The sequence below is a fragment of the Macrobrachium nipponense genome, chromosome 40 (assembly GCF_015104395.2).
Source record: "Macrobrachium nipponense isolate FS-2020 chromosome 40, ASM1510439v2, whole genome shotgun sequence".
Taxonomy (NCBI): Eukaryota; Metazoa; Arthropoda; class Malacostraca; order Decapoda; family Palaemonidae; genus Macrobrachium; species Macrobrachium nipponense.
In genome coordinates, this window is record NC_061101.1 from 3354538 (window position 1) to 3371150 (window position 16613).

The 16613-nt window shown below is 38.0% G+C and overlaps 1 protein-coding gene across 5 annotated transcripts; it reads left to right on the forward strand.

Annotated features, from left to right (window-relative positions):
• The first annotated feature begins 202 nt into the window (after positions 1-202).
• On the forward strand, positions 203-14999 carry LOC135211886 (major facilitator superfamily domain-containing protein 6-like protein A). 5 transcript variants are annotated; one of them, XM_064245109.1, is made up of 9 exons: positions 203-346; positions 1678-1864; positions 6801-7436; positions 7767-8035; positions 8960-9134; positions 9493-9732; positions 10065-10226; positions 10922-11063; positions 14353-14992. In XM_064245109.1, exons 2-8 carry the CDS (start codon positions 1807-1809, stop codon positions 11029-11031), a joined length of 1650 nt encoding a protein of 549 aa, XP_064101179.1. In that variant the 5' UTR covers positions 203-346; positions 1678-1806; the 3' UTR covers positions 11032-11063; positions 14353-14992. The 5 variants fall into 5 exon arrangements, with proteins under 5 accessions (XP_064101179.1, XP_064101180.1, XP_064101176.1 ...); XM_064245106.1 differs by having other exon boundaries at positions 212-353; XM_064245110.1 differs by lacking the exon at positions 10065-10226 and having other exon boundaries at positions 209-353; positions 14353-14999.
• Positions 15000-16613: the final 1614 nt, after the last annotated feature.

Here is a 16613-nt window from a genome sequence, read left to right on the forward strand (position 1 = left end):
GCCCTAGGGATTTCGATTTCACATAGACCCTGTAAAACACACACACACACACACACGTAGGCGGAGGGTTAATGAACCACTCACGCTTCATTAAAATCAGCGAAAAGACGAAATCAGTAACTCAGAATAAAATAGAACAATAGCCTCAAACCGGTCTACGAGGACGGATGTTATATCACAACACTGCTGGCTGGAATCCGCCGGGCACTTTCAAGGTGATGGCGCCCTGACTGGAAGGGCAGGCAGTCTGAAGGAGTCATCATTCGAGACAGGACGGCAAATTTCTCCTGGAAAGTGAACCAGAGAAAGCGAGAGAACTCGGAGCGGTTCATGGTTACAGTGTTGTGTAAATGGTGCCGTTCCATAGGCATATCCCTACTACTACTCTTAGTACTACAGTTACTATTTTTCCCATTCATTCCCGAATTTGGAAACGGCAATAATTCGAACAAAGATTTGGACGGTACTGGAAAGTCGCTTAAGGAAATCTCAGAGACGTGACGACTGATAAGTGTATATAGAGGATGAAATGGGTTTCTAAATTATTACGTTGGTTCGAATAATTAACGAAATGCCATCAAGGTGATTCCGCACGAAAATGATTTAAATTCGTTCACTTTATTGCAGCTACAGACGACAGGACAAACTATCATGTGAAACTACTGCAGCATCACTTATTCCACATCAAAATTATAGTCTATTTGTACTGACGAAACTTTAATTTAAATTGTATAGCACAAGCCATAAAAGTAAGTCAGATTTCTAATGCATAGGTCTAGTGACAAAGAACAGATTCGCCGAGTCACGACTGGATAAACCTCATGTCTGTGAGTCTAGGGGCAATTCGCCAAAGGGAAATGACTCACCATAAATGGACCCTGGAAATTCATACTCACGTTTGATAAGGATTTGGGCTTGTCATGAACACGTATTCAGCTGTTTTCGTTCACGCGTGACCTCCGGTCAAGTAATAGCGGAAATGCCAGTGTAATGATTGGTATTGCTTTCTTTGAGCGTAACGTTTTCAGCAGTAAACAAACCATAGTTTTATATTACAGCAAGAATCATTATTAGAAATTCGATAAGAATGAGTTTAAGCCATTACTTAAAAGTCAGTGACATCGATCTGCTCGGTTACTGAACTCTCAACTTATCGTTCATATAAGTATTTTAGGCTTATAAATAAATAATAAAATATTACTAATCTGTCACTATTTTATATATCACATTTTATTTTCTAGACGTTCCTGTATCCTCGCATTAGGCATTTTACCAGTACTTGGTTTTTTCAATGCTGGCAAAAGGCCAGCTCCATCTGGCAGAAGAAGAAGAAATTATTGATGTTGAACGCTATCCTAAAACTAAACATCTTGATCAAGCATCACCAAAGACCTTTCATTTGATTGTTATCGAGTTATTACTATTTAAAGTTGAAAATAGCGAACTCTTAGGCTAACTGTAGTCAATACCTGCCACCTCGGGAACTGGTTAGTCAAGTGCTGATGTACCGAGACCGTTATTTCACTGGCTTCACATTCAAACAGGTACTGCGCGGACATCTTTCATTACTTCATAATTAAAGTCAAATGCGCTCTTCCCATCTGCTCACAATAGATTTAGACGCCTTTTGCCCCTCTCCTGTATTTCTCATACTCATTAATCCATATTATTTTAAAGGAAATAAGAAAGCTGGTGTGGACTTCTAGATTCACCAACCAGAGAAGAGTGAGAGAGCTGGGACTTCCAATTTTCGAAACCATTTTAACACCGGAAAAAACCAGCTGCTCTCCAAACTGTCTTTCTAGAATGAGAGTTAATCGAAAACTATTGCCCATAAAGACTCATTACTTCCTTCAATATGCAGGTGAGTAGTTATTGTACGATTTTCACGAAAACTGTTTTTGTAAGACGTGAGATTTCATTATACAGAGAATGGATAAAAAAAAAAATGATTTCACATGAGTCCAAAACCAGTGTAAATAAACAGCTTTGTTTGCTAACGCAGATAGTGTCACTGCATAATATTATTATTCTAGATACCATTAATTTTGTAAAGTAATCAATAGGTGGAACACAGACGATGACTTACGAAATCGTGAAATTCGTTAATGATTTTCATATATGTACGTATAGCTACACATTTAGGGATGGTAAGTGAAGGGAAAAAACTATAGCTGGTTCACTTAAGGTAGATTCTTGGATGAGCCCTATTCTTACAAGACGTTTGTTTGGCGACCGCTGATTGGCTGGTACCGGAAGCTAGGCAGCTCCCAGCCAATCAGCGGCCGCCAAACAAACGTCTCGCAGGCATAGGGCTCACCCAAGAATCTACCTTAGGTGAACCAACTATAGGCCTATAAAAATACGTATAGACAAGAGTAACATGTTTATCTCATGAAAATGTGGAATGGAATAGATAATGTCTGCAAAGAAAACTAAACTGAATGGTCATCAGAAAATCGTGAAAATCATTAACGAATTTCACGATTTCGTAAGTTCTTAATACAAAGAGTAAAGTTAAGAGTAAATGTAAGCCAGAATCCATTGGCGATTGCTGGTATTTAGAAGAAAACGTTACCGACTTACTGGTCATGAAATCGTACAAGAAGCTATACGTTGGTCACGTTGGTGGAAAGGATTCCTGTCACTTGGCAGGAAGCATACACTCTTCTGATTGATAGTGCGAGTGACATTTATCATTATCTATCTTTACTATAATAATAATTCGCTGGACGTCTTCGTGTTCTCTAATGCACTTTCTTATTTCCACGCTATTGTCAACACCAGAGTTTGTATAGGCCGATTTGTTTACCCTGCGCATGACGTCACACGAAAGAATGAGTGTTGCCATATTTCCCATGTTGTTGCCAGTTTTTTTTTTTTTTTATATATTCCTTATTTTTTCACAATTAAGGGTAGTTAAATATCAAACTCTTAAAAAAAAAAAAAAAAAACGCCTCAGTGGCTGGGTTGGTTTGGTGTTTGCTTCTCACCTCGGTGGTCGCGGGTTCGATTCTCGGCCATTCCATTGAGGAGTGAGAGATGTGTATTTCTGGTGATAGAAGTTCACTCTCGACGTGGTTCGGAAGTCACGTAAAGCCGTTGGTCCTGTTGCTGAATAACCACTGGTTCCATGCAACGTAAAAACACCATAAAACAAAAACAAACTCTTTAAAGACACCAAAGCATTTATTCACTAGAAAAATATATTTCATGAAATAAGTAAAGAAAACAAAAAAATTAATCTTCTATTTTTTTTTATTATTTTATTGCACGATTTACCCTTTTTCATCTCAATTTTCTCGTTCAGGTATCTCATCCTAATAGACACAAAATTTAGAAGAAAAAAAATTACTTACTGCGAAGATCAACACAGGCAAGCATTCTTACACGTGAATGGATTTGGATAAATCTCTCATAAGGCTTATTTGTAAATAAAAATGTTCAGACGCCATGTAGAGTTGACTCTTGTTAATTTTATTGATCCAGAACCTTTAGTCACTTTGAGGGTCAGTCATCTTTTGACCAAAATGAGGATACAGCACTGAATTTTTTTTAACAATGTAGCCACCGACGTATATATCGCAGATCACTCTTCAATTACGTCAGATAGTGACTTCGAAGTATTTGGATCAGCTGAAAAACTGGACATATCCTATGGAATGTTATTTGTATTAGTCTCAAATTCTAGATACAAGTTTGTGTTGCAAATTTCTAACTCAAGTTTACGCTCATTATTGGATTTAGCTTTGCTTGATGCATTTCATCGGTACAAACTCAGCTGATAAGCAATCGTTATTTTCATTCTTTTTATTTTTTTTTCATTTTTTATCGCTGATTGGTGCAGCTTTCTAATTCTATTTTTATAGGTAACAGCACCCGGATGACCATGCAAAAATTTTTCAAGTGGGTCCTGATTCAATTATCATGTTAATATATATTCTACAATATAGTTTTTTCATTAACATCTCATATAGACCCACTCACGAATGACACGGTTGGAAATTGTAATGTGTGCTTGATCTTGCGTTGCATACTCTTATTTTTGTCATTACATTGATAATTTGACACAGAAGAGTTTTCTGGTTACCTCAGTTAGTTTCATATGCATTCCTTGATTTTACATCTCCAGTCATGCATGATGAATTCATGAGATCAAAATAATAGTCATTTGTCACAGTATCCTTCGAGATCGTGCCTAATGTTGTGAGCTAGATAGACCATATATTCTGTGCGTGCCTGACTTGACTTTTCCCTCATACAAGAATCAGAAATCAGTATTCAATCGTCAAAACAAAACCCTCTGGTTATAAAATGATTTCTTGTCAGTTTTATGTGTGGGGCATCGGGAAATACGAGTATTTCCCTATCATGACATGGCGTTTTTTTTTATTGAAACTTGCTTTAATTTTATTGAGTCTATCTCAAAAGCCTGCCATAATTTATGATTATTCAAGAGCATCACATAAGGTTCTTTGCAGCGTACCTTCGGTCCCTAGCTGCAGCCCCTCTCATTCCTTTTACTGTATCTCCGTTCATATTATCTTCCTTCCGTCTTAATTTCCGGCCTCTCCTTATACTTTGGACGGGTAAACAACGATTTTGTGACAGTTCGCCGCTGGATTTCGCCTGTGAAGGATCTCAGCCACTCGGACCAGAATATGAATAAACTATGTATAGGCCTAATACATTTCATTGTTAGATCCTGCAGCGCTAATTGTAGCCCGTTGTAAGCCTAAACCACACAATAAAGAAATATATTTCCATGTGATACAATCGTTCTGGTATAGGCCTATAGGAAGTGCCATGCCTTTTTAAGAAAGGTGTTACTAGTGAAAGTAGGCTTCCCGGGCATCCCATAAAAAAAAAAAAAAACTGGTTCAGTTTATACTTATTCGTTAATGATATTGTATGGGAATAGACACCTCTTTAATAGGCAATATTTGGAACGTACTCGTATACACCTCTGCGTTTCTCTCCTGTAAAGATCAGGAAATCCTGCTCGTGAATACCCGGCCTCACGTAGCACAACTTTTTCCTCCTATTTCATCTTTCAAACCATCCTCTACTCTCACTTTCCCTTTCAACGCTGAATGACCTCGTAGCCTACGTACGTACAGTCCCGGCGCTTGTCCTTGGCCTAACGTTAGTTCTACATTCCATTTCCATAACTTCAATGCTGTCCTCGTGTTGGTTGTGCAACCTTCCTGTAGTGAGAAAGCGTCGTCAGTGCACCTCATACGGTGCAATGTAAGCATTACTTAAGGTTCCTTGCAGCGTCCCTTTGGCCCCTAGTTGTAACCATTTCATTCCTCTTACTTTTCACTGTCAATTTCCGTTTTAATGATGGCGGTTTGCTTATGTAGGAGGGAGGGAAAGGGTCGGACTTTATTGGTTGCTGTTAGAATCCTCCATATTTTTGTTGTCTGGTTCGTGGGGAGTAATGTCCCTGTTTTCTTTCAAGGTTCTTTCCAGGATTTTTACTTTCCTGGTAACATCGGTATTCTGTGCACTAGGCCTAAGACTAATTCCGAATCTACTTGTTGGTCACAACTGACTATTTAGTTATTTTTAAACTGTGAACTTTCGTATACTGCGAATGTCCGTCATCTTCCTGTGCTTAAGATTACGTTCTACAAGCAACTCTTCCCGGATGACCTTTAGAAGTAGAAATGTCGCGTTTGGGCCAGGAAAAGGGTTTTAAAAATGTAACAGGAGGAAAACATCGCAGTTTCACTACGAAACACTGCCAGGAGAAGGTGGAAAGTTAGATGGGAGAAAGAGAATATATAAACGGATGCAGACTTATTCGGACCTTGGCTGATTCGGACCATTTGCTAGGCTGATTCGGACCCATACTAATAATTTTATATTATAGCAATGGGTATTTCTATATAAGTATTCCGCATCGTTCGTCCCCGAGAATACAAAAACCACCAGGAATTGGGACGTCAAATGTATTTCGCCGTGTTTAGTACGAGCCCCTGGGGGTTAATTACAGTCGTCCGAATAAATATTACTTAAAATTCTTGTTCAGGAGGTAAAACTGCACAGAAAAATCGGCCAATTATATGAAGGTCCGAATAAGCCTGGATAAAGGTCCGAATGACCCAGTACATGGTCCGAATCAGCCAAGGTCCGAATAAGCCTGTTCCCATATAAACGTAGATACAGTAGTATACCTAAAACCTACAGCGACTGCGTGAGGTGCACCTATAGGAGTACCTATTGGTGCACATTTCTATCCAGGATTTACTTAACGTCATCTAGTAATTGCTTAAAAATAACTGTAATCAGTTGGTGAGAGCTAATACACTCAGTTAATAACTCAGACAATAAAATCAACGAAAAGTAACAACAAACCAAATAAATACTCGGATATCGTCGGTCATTTTAACCGCATGTGGTTCTAAACGAATACTACATTTCCACGAATACGACGGTGACAAAACGATGATACGGATATGACATAAGACTAAAAATGGTTTACATTTACGTTTTCGTGGAAAACCACATATGCACTGCATCGTTTCGAGGGAAACGGTTATTACGATAAGTGACGTTACATACCGCCTTCATCGTTCTTTGAGTAAATGAGTTCATAAGTACTCTAGCTAATGTATAAGCTTTACATGATCATCACATGAAGAAAGACAGGATTGCTGATAAAGAAAAAAACATGAAAGATTTTTAGCTGAAATTTTAGTAAAAATCATTGCATTTTTGGTATATTTTGCTTTCAAAAATCATGTCACCACCATTTGATGCCACTTCTAATATCCGTTGTATTATTTCTATAGGCTCAGCCTTCATGATAATGGTTCTGCCCCTCATCGTACGACAAAAGGGAGTCCCTGCCCAGGGCATTGGCATCGTGTTTACGATATTGCCAATTGTAGGTCTCTTTGTCAACAGCTTAGCTGGTACCTTGGCGGACTACTTCAGAGCTCACAAAATCATCTTCCTTGCCACCATTGTTTCTATAACCTATGGCTTCTTATCCATTTATTACCTGCCAGACATACCCGGCTCTGACATGAGTTATCTAAGTGCCCTGGGCACAAGGGCAAACATTTCAGGAACTGCAGAAGCTGCTACTGAAAGCGACAACCTCCCCGAAAGGAGGAGGAGAGATACGCACCTGCCACACATCCCGAGCTTTCTAGGCCACGACGTAACGGAAAACAAAGACCCGTTTATTCCGCGAATAACACCCGAGCTGGCGACTGAGAAGGACCTTGTGAGATTGCTTAGTCTAAACACGACAAACGCAGGTGACAACGAAGAGGATGTCGAAGAAAACTCAAGAGATTTCGACCTTTCCAACCTCTTTAGACTCCCGCAATTTTGGCTGATATTCCTGAGCGTCATGGCTGCTCATATTGGTCTAAACCTCTCCATCATGATGGCTGATTCAGTCTGTTTCCAGTTGTTGGGTAAGGACATAAGTGTTACTCCACCATTTCTGTGAAAATAGCTTTACATAGAAAGTTAGTAAATTATCATTAAAGTCTAGCACGGTTAGACAAATTGCTTTCATTTTCAGGTTTCATCTCATAGGCCTAGCAATTAAACCACTTAAAACTACTGTAAGAGATTTAACTTTTTTCGAAATATACGTCTGTCACTAACCGCAGTAGATACAAATGACTCAGGTCAGAGTAAAACTAAGGTGGAAATAAATTAGATTAACTTAGTCTAGGAAAACAGTTAATCGGTCTATATGTATTTCATATTTTGCTCCCCGTACCCTACAACCACCCCAGACTCCGAAGGACACAAGTACGGCCAACAGCGCCTCTGGGGAGCCTTAGGCATGGGCGCGATGGCGATCATCGTGGGCGCCGTTGTGGACAAATTCTCCGAACATCTCCCCAAGCCAGACTATTTTCCCGCCGTGGTCATCGCCGGCGTCTTTCTAACCGTAGACTTCCTGGTGGTCGCAAGAATGGACATCCCTTATGCTAAGGACATCAGAGTTAGGATACGGGACGTAGGGAGCGTCCTGCGACGTCCTCAGGTCATTCTTTTCCTGGTGAGTGAGTATCTTCAGGACAGAGCCTATAAGGTTTTGTCCCAGATACGCGAGAGGATGTGTCCAAACGTTGCTTGTTCAACGTTGTTTTTCATTTGTTCTTCCGTGGCCAGCATTCTGTTATGGTGACTTTGCTATTTTTTTTTTTTTTAGAATATTCAAGCTTAACGTAGTAATATGACACGGATTTTACACACACACACAAACAAACAATATATATATTTCTTAACTAAAAAATTTCCCTTCGTTTAACATATATGAAAATATATTAATTCCGAGTTAGGACGAATTAGATATTGTAGCTTAATGCGTATATATGAATCAGTGATGTGATGAGACTCGCGTGTATATATATTTATGTATATATATATATATATATATATATATATATATATATATATATATATATATGTGTGTGTGTGTGTGTGTGTGTGTGTGTGTGTGTGTGTGTGTGTGTATTGGAAATCACAGCTAAAATCATGCGTATTTCAGATAATTCCGTCGTAAACTTAAAAGAAAACTAAATGGCATGGAAACACTATGGAATTATGATCCTAGGTAAAAAAGAAAAAATGTCTCACAAAAAAAAAATAGTCAGGTAAAAAAAAAAAAAAAAAAAAAAAAAAAAAAAAAAGTCACAATTATCTTTCCTAGAGATAGTTACCGCCAAGGGTTTAGTTTAAGCCCACTGGGGATTTCCGTATAAAACAAACAAAAGACTGTAAATATCATATAAAATATTAAACCCCAGGAAATACTGAATTTTTTCCCCCGTAACTTTATTACCAGCCAACAGAAATTAATTTCAGTTTTTTTTCCCTTGTCAAAACTGTGACTTATTTTCCGTGAGTCTACCGGCAACCGGAATTGTCATACACTGTACTAGGTTGACTGGGATTTACAAAAGGTCCTTTTCACCGTCAGGTAGCCATTTACGTCATCAGCACTTCTCTGGGAATGCTCTGGGTGTTCAAAATGCTGATGATCGAAGACGTAGCGCTGAAATGGAACTCTGGTTTCAAACACCTGAAACTCCTCCAGGGGCTGTCCTTGAGCATCGAGACTTTTGGCGGGGAAATTCCTTTCTTCTTCTTCTCCGGTAAGACGAGAAGGGAGGTGCTGTTGCTGGCTTTTGACTCGGGAAACGGTGCAAAGTTTTCTATCCCAGTATACAGTTCTTTTTCTAATCAAACGATTACTAGAATGTATTCCCAATCGCAAATTTCTGAATAGTTGATGTATCTAATATGGAGCTAAATATGAACTTGTAACTAAATGCAAAACGGAAATTATGAACATGGCCTATTACGTTAGTCATAATATCCCTTCAGGATCTAAATATCGATCTAAACATCGGCTTAGCCTAGAAACTACGTATGTATGTTATTTATTGTTATTAATAACTATTTTTCTGTTCTAACAGCTCCAAAACAGACTCAGTCTTATTCTTCTTCTAGGTACTATCATCTTGAGTCTAGGCCACACGGTGGTTCTATCAGTCTCCATGGCTGCCATGGCTCTTAGGTGTTGTTTGTACTTCTTCGTCAGCAATCCGTGGTGGTTCTTGCCCATTGAGCTCCTCAACGGACCCTCCTATGGTCTATTCTACGCAGTCATGGCGTCTTATGCCAGCCACGTGGCTCCTCCAGGAGCGCAGGCCACTCTGCAAGCTATCACTAGAGCAGGATTCTCACTGGGTAAGTTTATTTGCTCTCCAGTGATTTATTGGTTTATTTTGCTCTTTTCCTTTAGTTTCAAGGATTTCATTCAAATGGCTTGCAAGTCATGGTAGGAAAAATCTTTGTATTATTCGTTCTAGAAATGCAGAAGTGTTATATCAAATATAACAGTAGTAGTCACCTCAATTGCTCGATGTTGTCATAACATGTTGACAATTAACTTGAATCACTGAAGCTACTGTTCATTGTTCTCCAGTCGCTTTTAACATTACTAGATTCCATAAAAACACCAACCTTTCTATTAATTCCTATCATTGCAAATTAGTCTCACGTTCTGTTATTTATTATAGGCCTATCGACAGCCGGGTGCGTTGGAGGCATTCTCTACATATTTCTTGGAGGCGGTGGCTCCATGTTCCTGGTCATGGGACTGTTCGATTTCGCCTTTTGTGTTTTCTACTATTTACTGAACTTCGGGATTAACCGATGCTGTCGAGAGAGTGGTATATCTTGTACGTGTTCCAGCTGTTATTCTCTGCTTTGATATGCGAACAGTTTCTGTTTAATTTCATGTGAAAATAAGCTGAAATTGAGAGAATGTCACTGTGGTAGTTTCCATTTAATGCATATAATTCAGTCATGAGATTGCTTTTATTTATAATAAGCCTAAAGGAAAATATGTGTGTTAGTTCTTATGTTATCATCTGAATCTGATATGCTGGCGATTCAAGATATCATATCATTTTTCAGTACGCAAATACCTTGATAAATTCTTTCATAATATGTAATTATGTTCCTTTGTAGAGTATAGTTGCTAGTGCCTACTGATAATTGGTATTTAATCGGAATTACGTCTTTAATATCAATATTTACTGAGGTGATATTAATGCAACGTAAATTTACTCTTTTAGCGAATCACCTTAGGTTACGCAGACAAAAATATCACCAGTGTTTGCTGTTGGACTTTATCTAGATCATTCGTCTGTCATGTGACCGTTGGTGTTTTTGTACTTGATATAAGTTTAGCTATCAGTTCTGAATAAATTCTTTATATAAAGTATTGCGCCACAGAAATGACTACAGTGAAACACGACCAGTTATCACCAACTGGCAATTTTCCTCCTGTAGCAGTACCCTAGCAATAGTACCATGCTCTTTAAATACACATCCTATATCTACTAATCATTTTCTTTTTTCTCTACCCAAGGGCGCGGAGGATACGAAGTCGCTGACAACAAGCTTTCTTTAGAAATGGAAACGCGGATGACCGGTGAAGATGCAACTTCTGACGAGCGAGAAATTTACCGGTTGATGTGAACCTTGCTTTTGGAGAACGACACATCGGCCTAGTCAGTTTGTGTGACCAAGTCTTTGAGCTTTCTGTCATATTATCAAATGTGTCAATCTAGACTGTAAATTCGGATTTGGTTTGCGCGTATCTCTAGCCCTAAAAGTTGAGTCTTTTAAAGTTTGTGAGCCTTACAACGGCTCCTGTATACAAAATATACTATTGTAAAGATGACGTCAAACTTTGTGATCGTTTGCCAAATCCTAGATCTGGCGTTGTTCTGTGATTCTGACATTGCATTGCTCAGACCTATGTCGGTAATCTGCAAGAGTGAAAGATTGTGAAGACGAGTCTGTGAACTTCCCGTTAAACTACTTGAATTTATAGGCCTAGACTTAAGTTCAGATTTGTTTGCGTAAATCTGTTAGACTAAAATGTGAGTGTATTGTGTATCTGAGCCTTACAACGGCCCAAGTATGTATAATATACAGCTTAAAGATGACGTCATACTTTATGATCTCATTCATAATTATGAACCAGCTAGGTGTTCCGCTGTGAATCTGACGTTATGTTCTTAGATCTATGTTGGTAACAAGATCTCTGACTGCAACTTCTTCTTGGATTAGTATGCATCCTGTCCAGAACTGTGACCAGTGACTTGACCTTTTGCTAAACCGGATGGGATCATAAAGGGAGCAAACTTAGTAAGCTGACGGAATGAATGAGTCTAGGTTCATTTGCATATATAATCCTTAAGGAGATAGTGTCGTCAGTGCACTGTAGGCATGACTTAAGTTCTTTACAGCGTCCCTTCGGCCCCTAGCTCCAACCTTTATCATTCGTTTTCCTGTAGTACTTCCGTTCATATTCTCTTTCGTCCATCTTACTTCCCACTCTCCTAACAATTGTTTCACGTTTCAAACCTTTTTACCGTCAATTTCGGTTTAAGCGCTGAATGACTTCAAAGAATAAGAAGAGACACCTTGTAAAAAGTGCGAATGCTTTTTTTTAGGATCAATCAATTAAGAGAGATGCTCATGATATCGAAAGAAAAACATCTAAAGTCACGAAAGCGGATTTTGCCATGTCACGTTTTCTGTTGCTCTTGATTTTATGAGTTTGAAGAAATGGTGACAGGCTTTTGTTGCCGTCAGTCTTGTCTCGTTGAATTATTACCATAGACGAACAGGAAAATGATGAAACAATAATAACGAGATTCAGAAATAAAAAAATTAATAATTATCGGTCCAAATGACATCGGACATGCGCAGTATGTGAATGAGCATCTGACTTTTGCAGGTTCAGGGCGGCTGCGAGAGTGAGTGTAGAGTAGACTAACGCTGGGCTAACCGAACTACTACAAAATGGAACATTAGTTGTTATAAACATAATGTTTCACACTTAACAAAGGAAAGAAAGTCTAGCCTAATTTCAATAGCTACTTTGGTGCTTATTAATATTGTACAGTAACGTTTTCATAAGCTCCTAAACAAAGAAGGTTGGCGGATCTGAAGTACTACAAAGACTTCAATTGATGACTCAGGTTTAATTTGTTTGGCGAGTCGAATATCGACCTGTTGAAGCGAGCCTTTCGACTACGTCAATTCACATTTCTCAGTGGGTTCGTAGGTAGCCAAAGCGTTAATATGTTTTTTTATTTTTTTATTTTTTTTTTGTTTTTATATTTAATGCTACCACTGACTCAAGTTACTATCAGCTTGAAATGACACAGTTGTCGTAATAAATAAATCAATAACATCCCTGAAGTATGGTACTAGGGAATCGTGAGAGAGAGAGAGAGAATTGCGAAATAATTTCCTAACGAAACGAAATATTACGCAACTAGTGCGTCATTAATCAATAAGGCATTTTAGGATGAAGAGGAGACGTCATCTAGTGAAATCTTTTATCAGCCAGTGGAGTAACGTCTAGTATCAGGAGACGTCTTGCCTGCAAGCAATCTGATTACACGATATGAGACTAAGCATACTAAATCGGCAAAATGATAGTTGAGTTGATAATAAGTAGCTGAGTAATTAGATAATTCGGCTGAAGGTTAAATTAGTTTGGCTAATAGAGAGCGGAGGAACGTACGTCGACAGAATGAAGTTAAACAAACGAATAAAAGGCAAGGTATGAAACTAGCAGACAAATATATCACACGAAGTTACAGCGGACAAGTCGAAACTTGACAAGCAAGAGTCACAGATTTATCTGTCAACAGGTCCTGACCTTGGCTGACCAGGCCCTGATGCCGCCGTCAGCTCATAAAAGAGGATCATGAGTCAGCCCTTTCTCTGTTCTCAAATTTACATCCGCTTTGCTTTGCTGGGGAAAATTTGTTTGATTGAGGACGTACTGACTGGTACGTTAGGTGTTGCAATAAGTTTTCATTCGATGGTTAACGCCAGTTAATAGACGCATCACACCAAGACCACCGAGATAGAAGGCCTGTTCGATGTGACGTCATGACGCGATGACGTCACCCTGGTGCAGTGGTGCCGTGTTTACTTCACAACATTGGCTTTTAGCAGTGTTACCATAGGCAGTTCATCTGATTTTTTTTTTACTTTATTTATGATTTAATGGTTAGAATGCGTATTTTCCGATGTAGAATTATTTTCCGTGACATTAGAAAACTACATGTCACTAGCTTGATATAAAGTATTTTTGATGAAGAAAAATAAAGGATTTCAATAAAATTCATTTGTATAAATAAGCAGGATATGTTTTATATCTTTATTTACATAATAAAACATAAAAAGGCAAAGTGAAGAATTTTTTTCTTCCATGCCGTGGCCTGTGGTTGGAAAAGCCACAGAGGGTTGCCAGATGTCACCAGAAAGCCACACTAATAGACGAAATTCCTCAAAACGGCAACCCTGGCTACTACCTATTTGATTTTTCTCTTTGGATGACTTTTGACTGCAATATAAATACAGTCTGCATTCTAGGTAGGAGTTGTGAGCAACAAGGTCAGGTGCAATATAAAGAAAGACTGGTTTAGCCTACATTGAATTTTAGTAGGAATTCGTGTCAACCAATGCTTAACAGAGTCGAATAGGTAAAGGCTAGCCTAAGTTAAAGAACTCCCAGTGTAGCTTAGCTAGTGGTGGGGAAATAGGCAAGTTTCCATTGACAATTGTCAAAGGCATGGGACAAACCTTTTGGGCCTAGATGGGTTAGGGTGAAAAAAAGTAGACTGGTATAGTATTCTAAGGGTTACAGGTTTAAAACAGGAGCCTACATTAGAAATTTCACTAACCTAACCTATCCTCATTGCATTACTAGGTTTCAGTGCTCATATATACACATAAAAATATTAAAAGACCATCTTTCTTCTTCCACAGGTAAAACTTCAGAACAGATTAATGAAATGTCATACTTATGCCCCAATGCCCTACCTACAGTTAAGCCAAACTGTACAGCACATGCATTTTTCATGTCACTGAGGTACGTCACTTAAGAGATCTCAAGATTCCTACAGAGGTTCATGATACAAATATCTTTAAGCAGATATTCAATAACTCCAGAGAGCTGATACTGCTGAATGTATTTCTAACACTGCAATATATATTGCATTGCTGTTATGAAACTAGTTACTATTTCATTTTGGGCAATAATGTTAGCTCTAGTTAATGACTGAATAAATTTGATTATTCATCAGAGCTGGTAATATTGTTTTTGTTATACCTATAGTTGTTCAACACAAAGTTACTGTACCATCAGGAGAGTGTTTTCTCAAACATAACAAAAGGACTCAAATTTTCTTATGTACATTCAGAGTAAATGTAAATCATTACTACCCAATGACAAAATAGTGATACTGATGGTGGGTGAAACTCACGTACTTAATACCACATTTTCATTATAAAGGCAAAAATATTGGTGGTTCAGTCTTTGGCTATAGTGAAGCTGCAACAGGTGCATTTTACTTTCTGTTGAACAGGTAAAGTTACGTTGCACATCCCAATTAAAGCATAAAAGCTGATGTTCTGCACTGCACACTGAAGCAGGTAATTATATGCTTATAAAAAATCTTTTTACAGTGTTTTGCATTGTAACATCATAATGCTATCATTGGGAAAGCAATGTCCTATTTTCCCAGCATTCCACAGCTGTCTAAAGTGTATCCTCACCCATTTCAGAGTAACAAATGCCCTTTTTCGTGTGTTTCAGTAAAATTGTTAAAATATATCAGGAATAATTGGCCAGAAAGTTATAAATAAAACAATGAAGTTACCTCAGTTTGATGTCAATAATTTGGAAAACGAAATTCATTACGACCATTCAGCCCTTTGTAAACTTCATGATATAGATGTTTACTCAATGAACATTCATATAAACTATCATTAAAAGCATTATCTCCCTACAACCTTTGAGAACAAAATGTTCATTTTTGAGTTTTACAATAGCCAATGAATATATCCTTCAAGCTTTACTAACTATTGGAAAAAATCACTCCCTTTTTATTCAGGATTCAAATGTCAAAATTTTACATTTGGTTGACAATCATGAATTTAAACGTTTAAATGTCAAAAGGTAAATAGATAAGCTGCCCAATAAGTGATGAAGGTTATAGTACAGAAAAAGAGAAATTAACAATATGGGTTTCTACTAACCTTTCATTGAGTAATTGTTGTTTCAGAAAATAACTATTGTAGCCCAAAGTAAAGTTAGAAAATTTAAGTACCAAAATAATGACTGTATGTAAAAGAGAATTATTTCATTTACATATAGTAGAAAAAAACCATGTTTTTTTGTGATGTAAACCTATGCACTGCTGTTTATTCTATTTGGTATAGACTGTATTGGTAACTAAACAAATGGTTTTTGGTTCAGCATTTTATATTAATCTTATAACTTGTGTTTCGAGTAAGTATTATTTGGTGTACATAATTAGTGTCGACGAGAAAATAAGTAAATATAACTGGCAGACCAAAAATGATAGATTTTGGCGAGGTTTTGTTTATATTTCTTTCGTCTGGCAGCATAGTCAGTGCTAGCGGCTCCGACCACCCTTTGTTTACGTCACAAAACATCGAACAGGCCTTCTATCTCGGTGGTCTTGATCACACACTTCCTGTCAACAAAATATTCCTACAGACACATTTTCCTCATAAATGCTAAGTATTCGAATGAAATCTAGGAAAAAAAGAGCTCATCTCACTGAGTACGTTGCGTTACTTAGGGAAAAAAGTACATAAAAACCCAGCGAACGATAGATACTTCTAGGAATACGCCTAAAGGCGCTGTCACACTAGCGAAATTTCCGTCGTCTTTTTTCCGAGTTTGTCGCGACTTTCCAAAGAAGTCGACGTCATCCGTACTGTGGTTGTTACACACGTTCTTCATACCGTGGTTGTCGTCGTCAAAACGTAAACAAACCATCTGAGCTGTGACTTCTCGGAATGATAAAACAACTATGCTTTATAACACAAAGCAATTAGTGGATCGTGCTTGCATGTGTTTAATGATGGTGCATAGAATTTAAAAAAAAAATCTTTGGGTTTCGGTCCTAGTTAGAGACGTGAAAAGTTTTATTTTAAAAAAATAAGCTAGGGCTTGCCAAGAATAGGCTGTTCGTAAACCCTATTTACAAACCACAGTC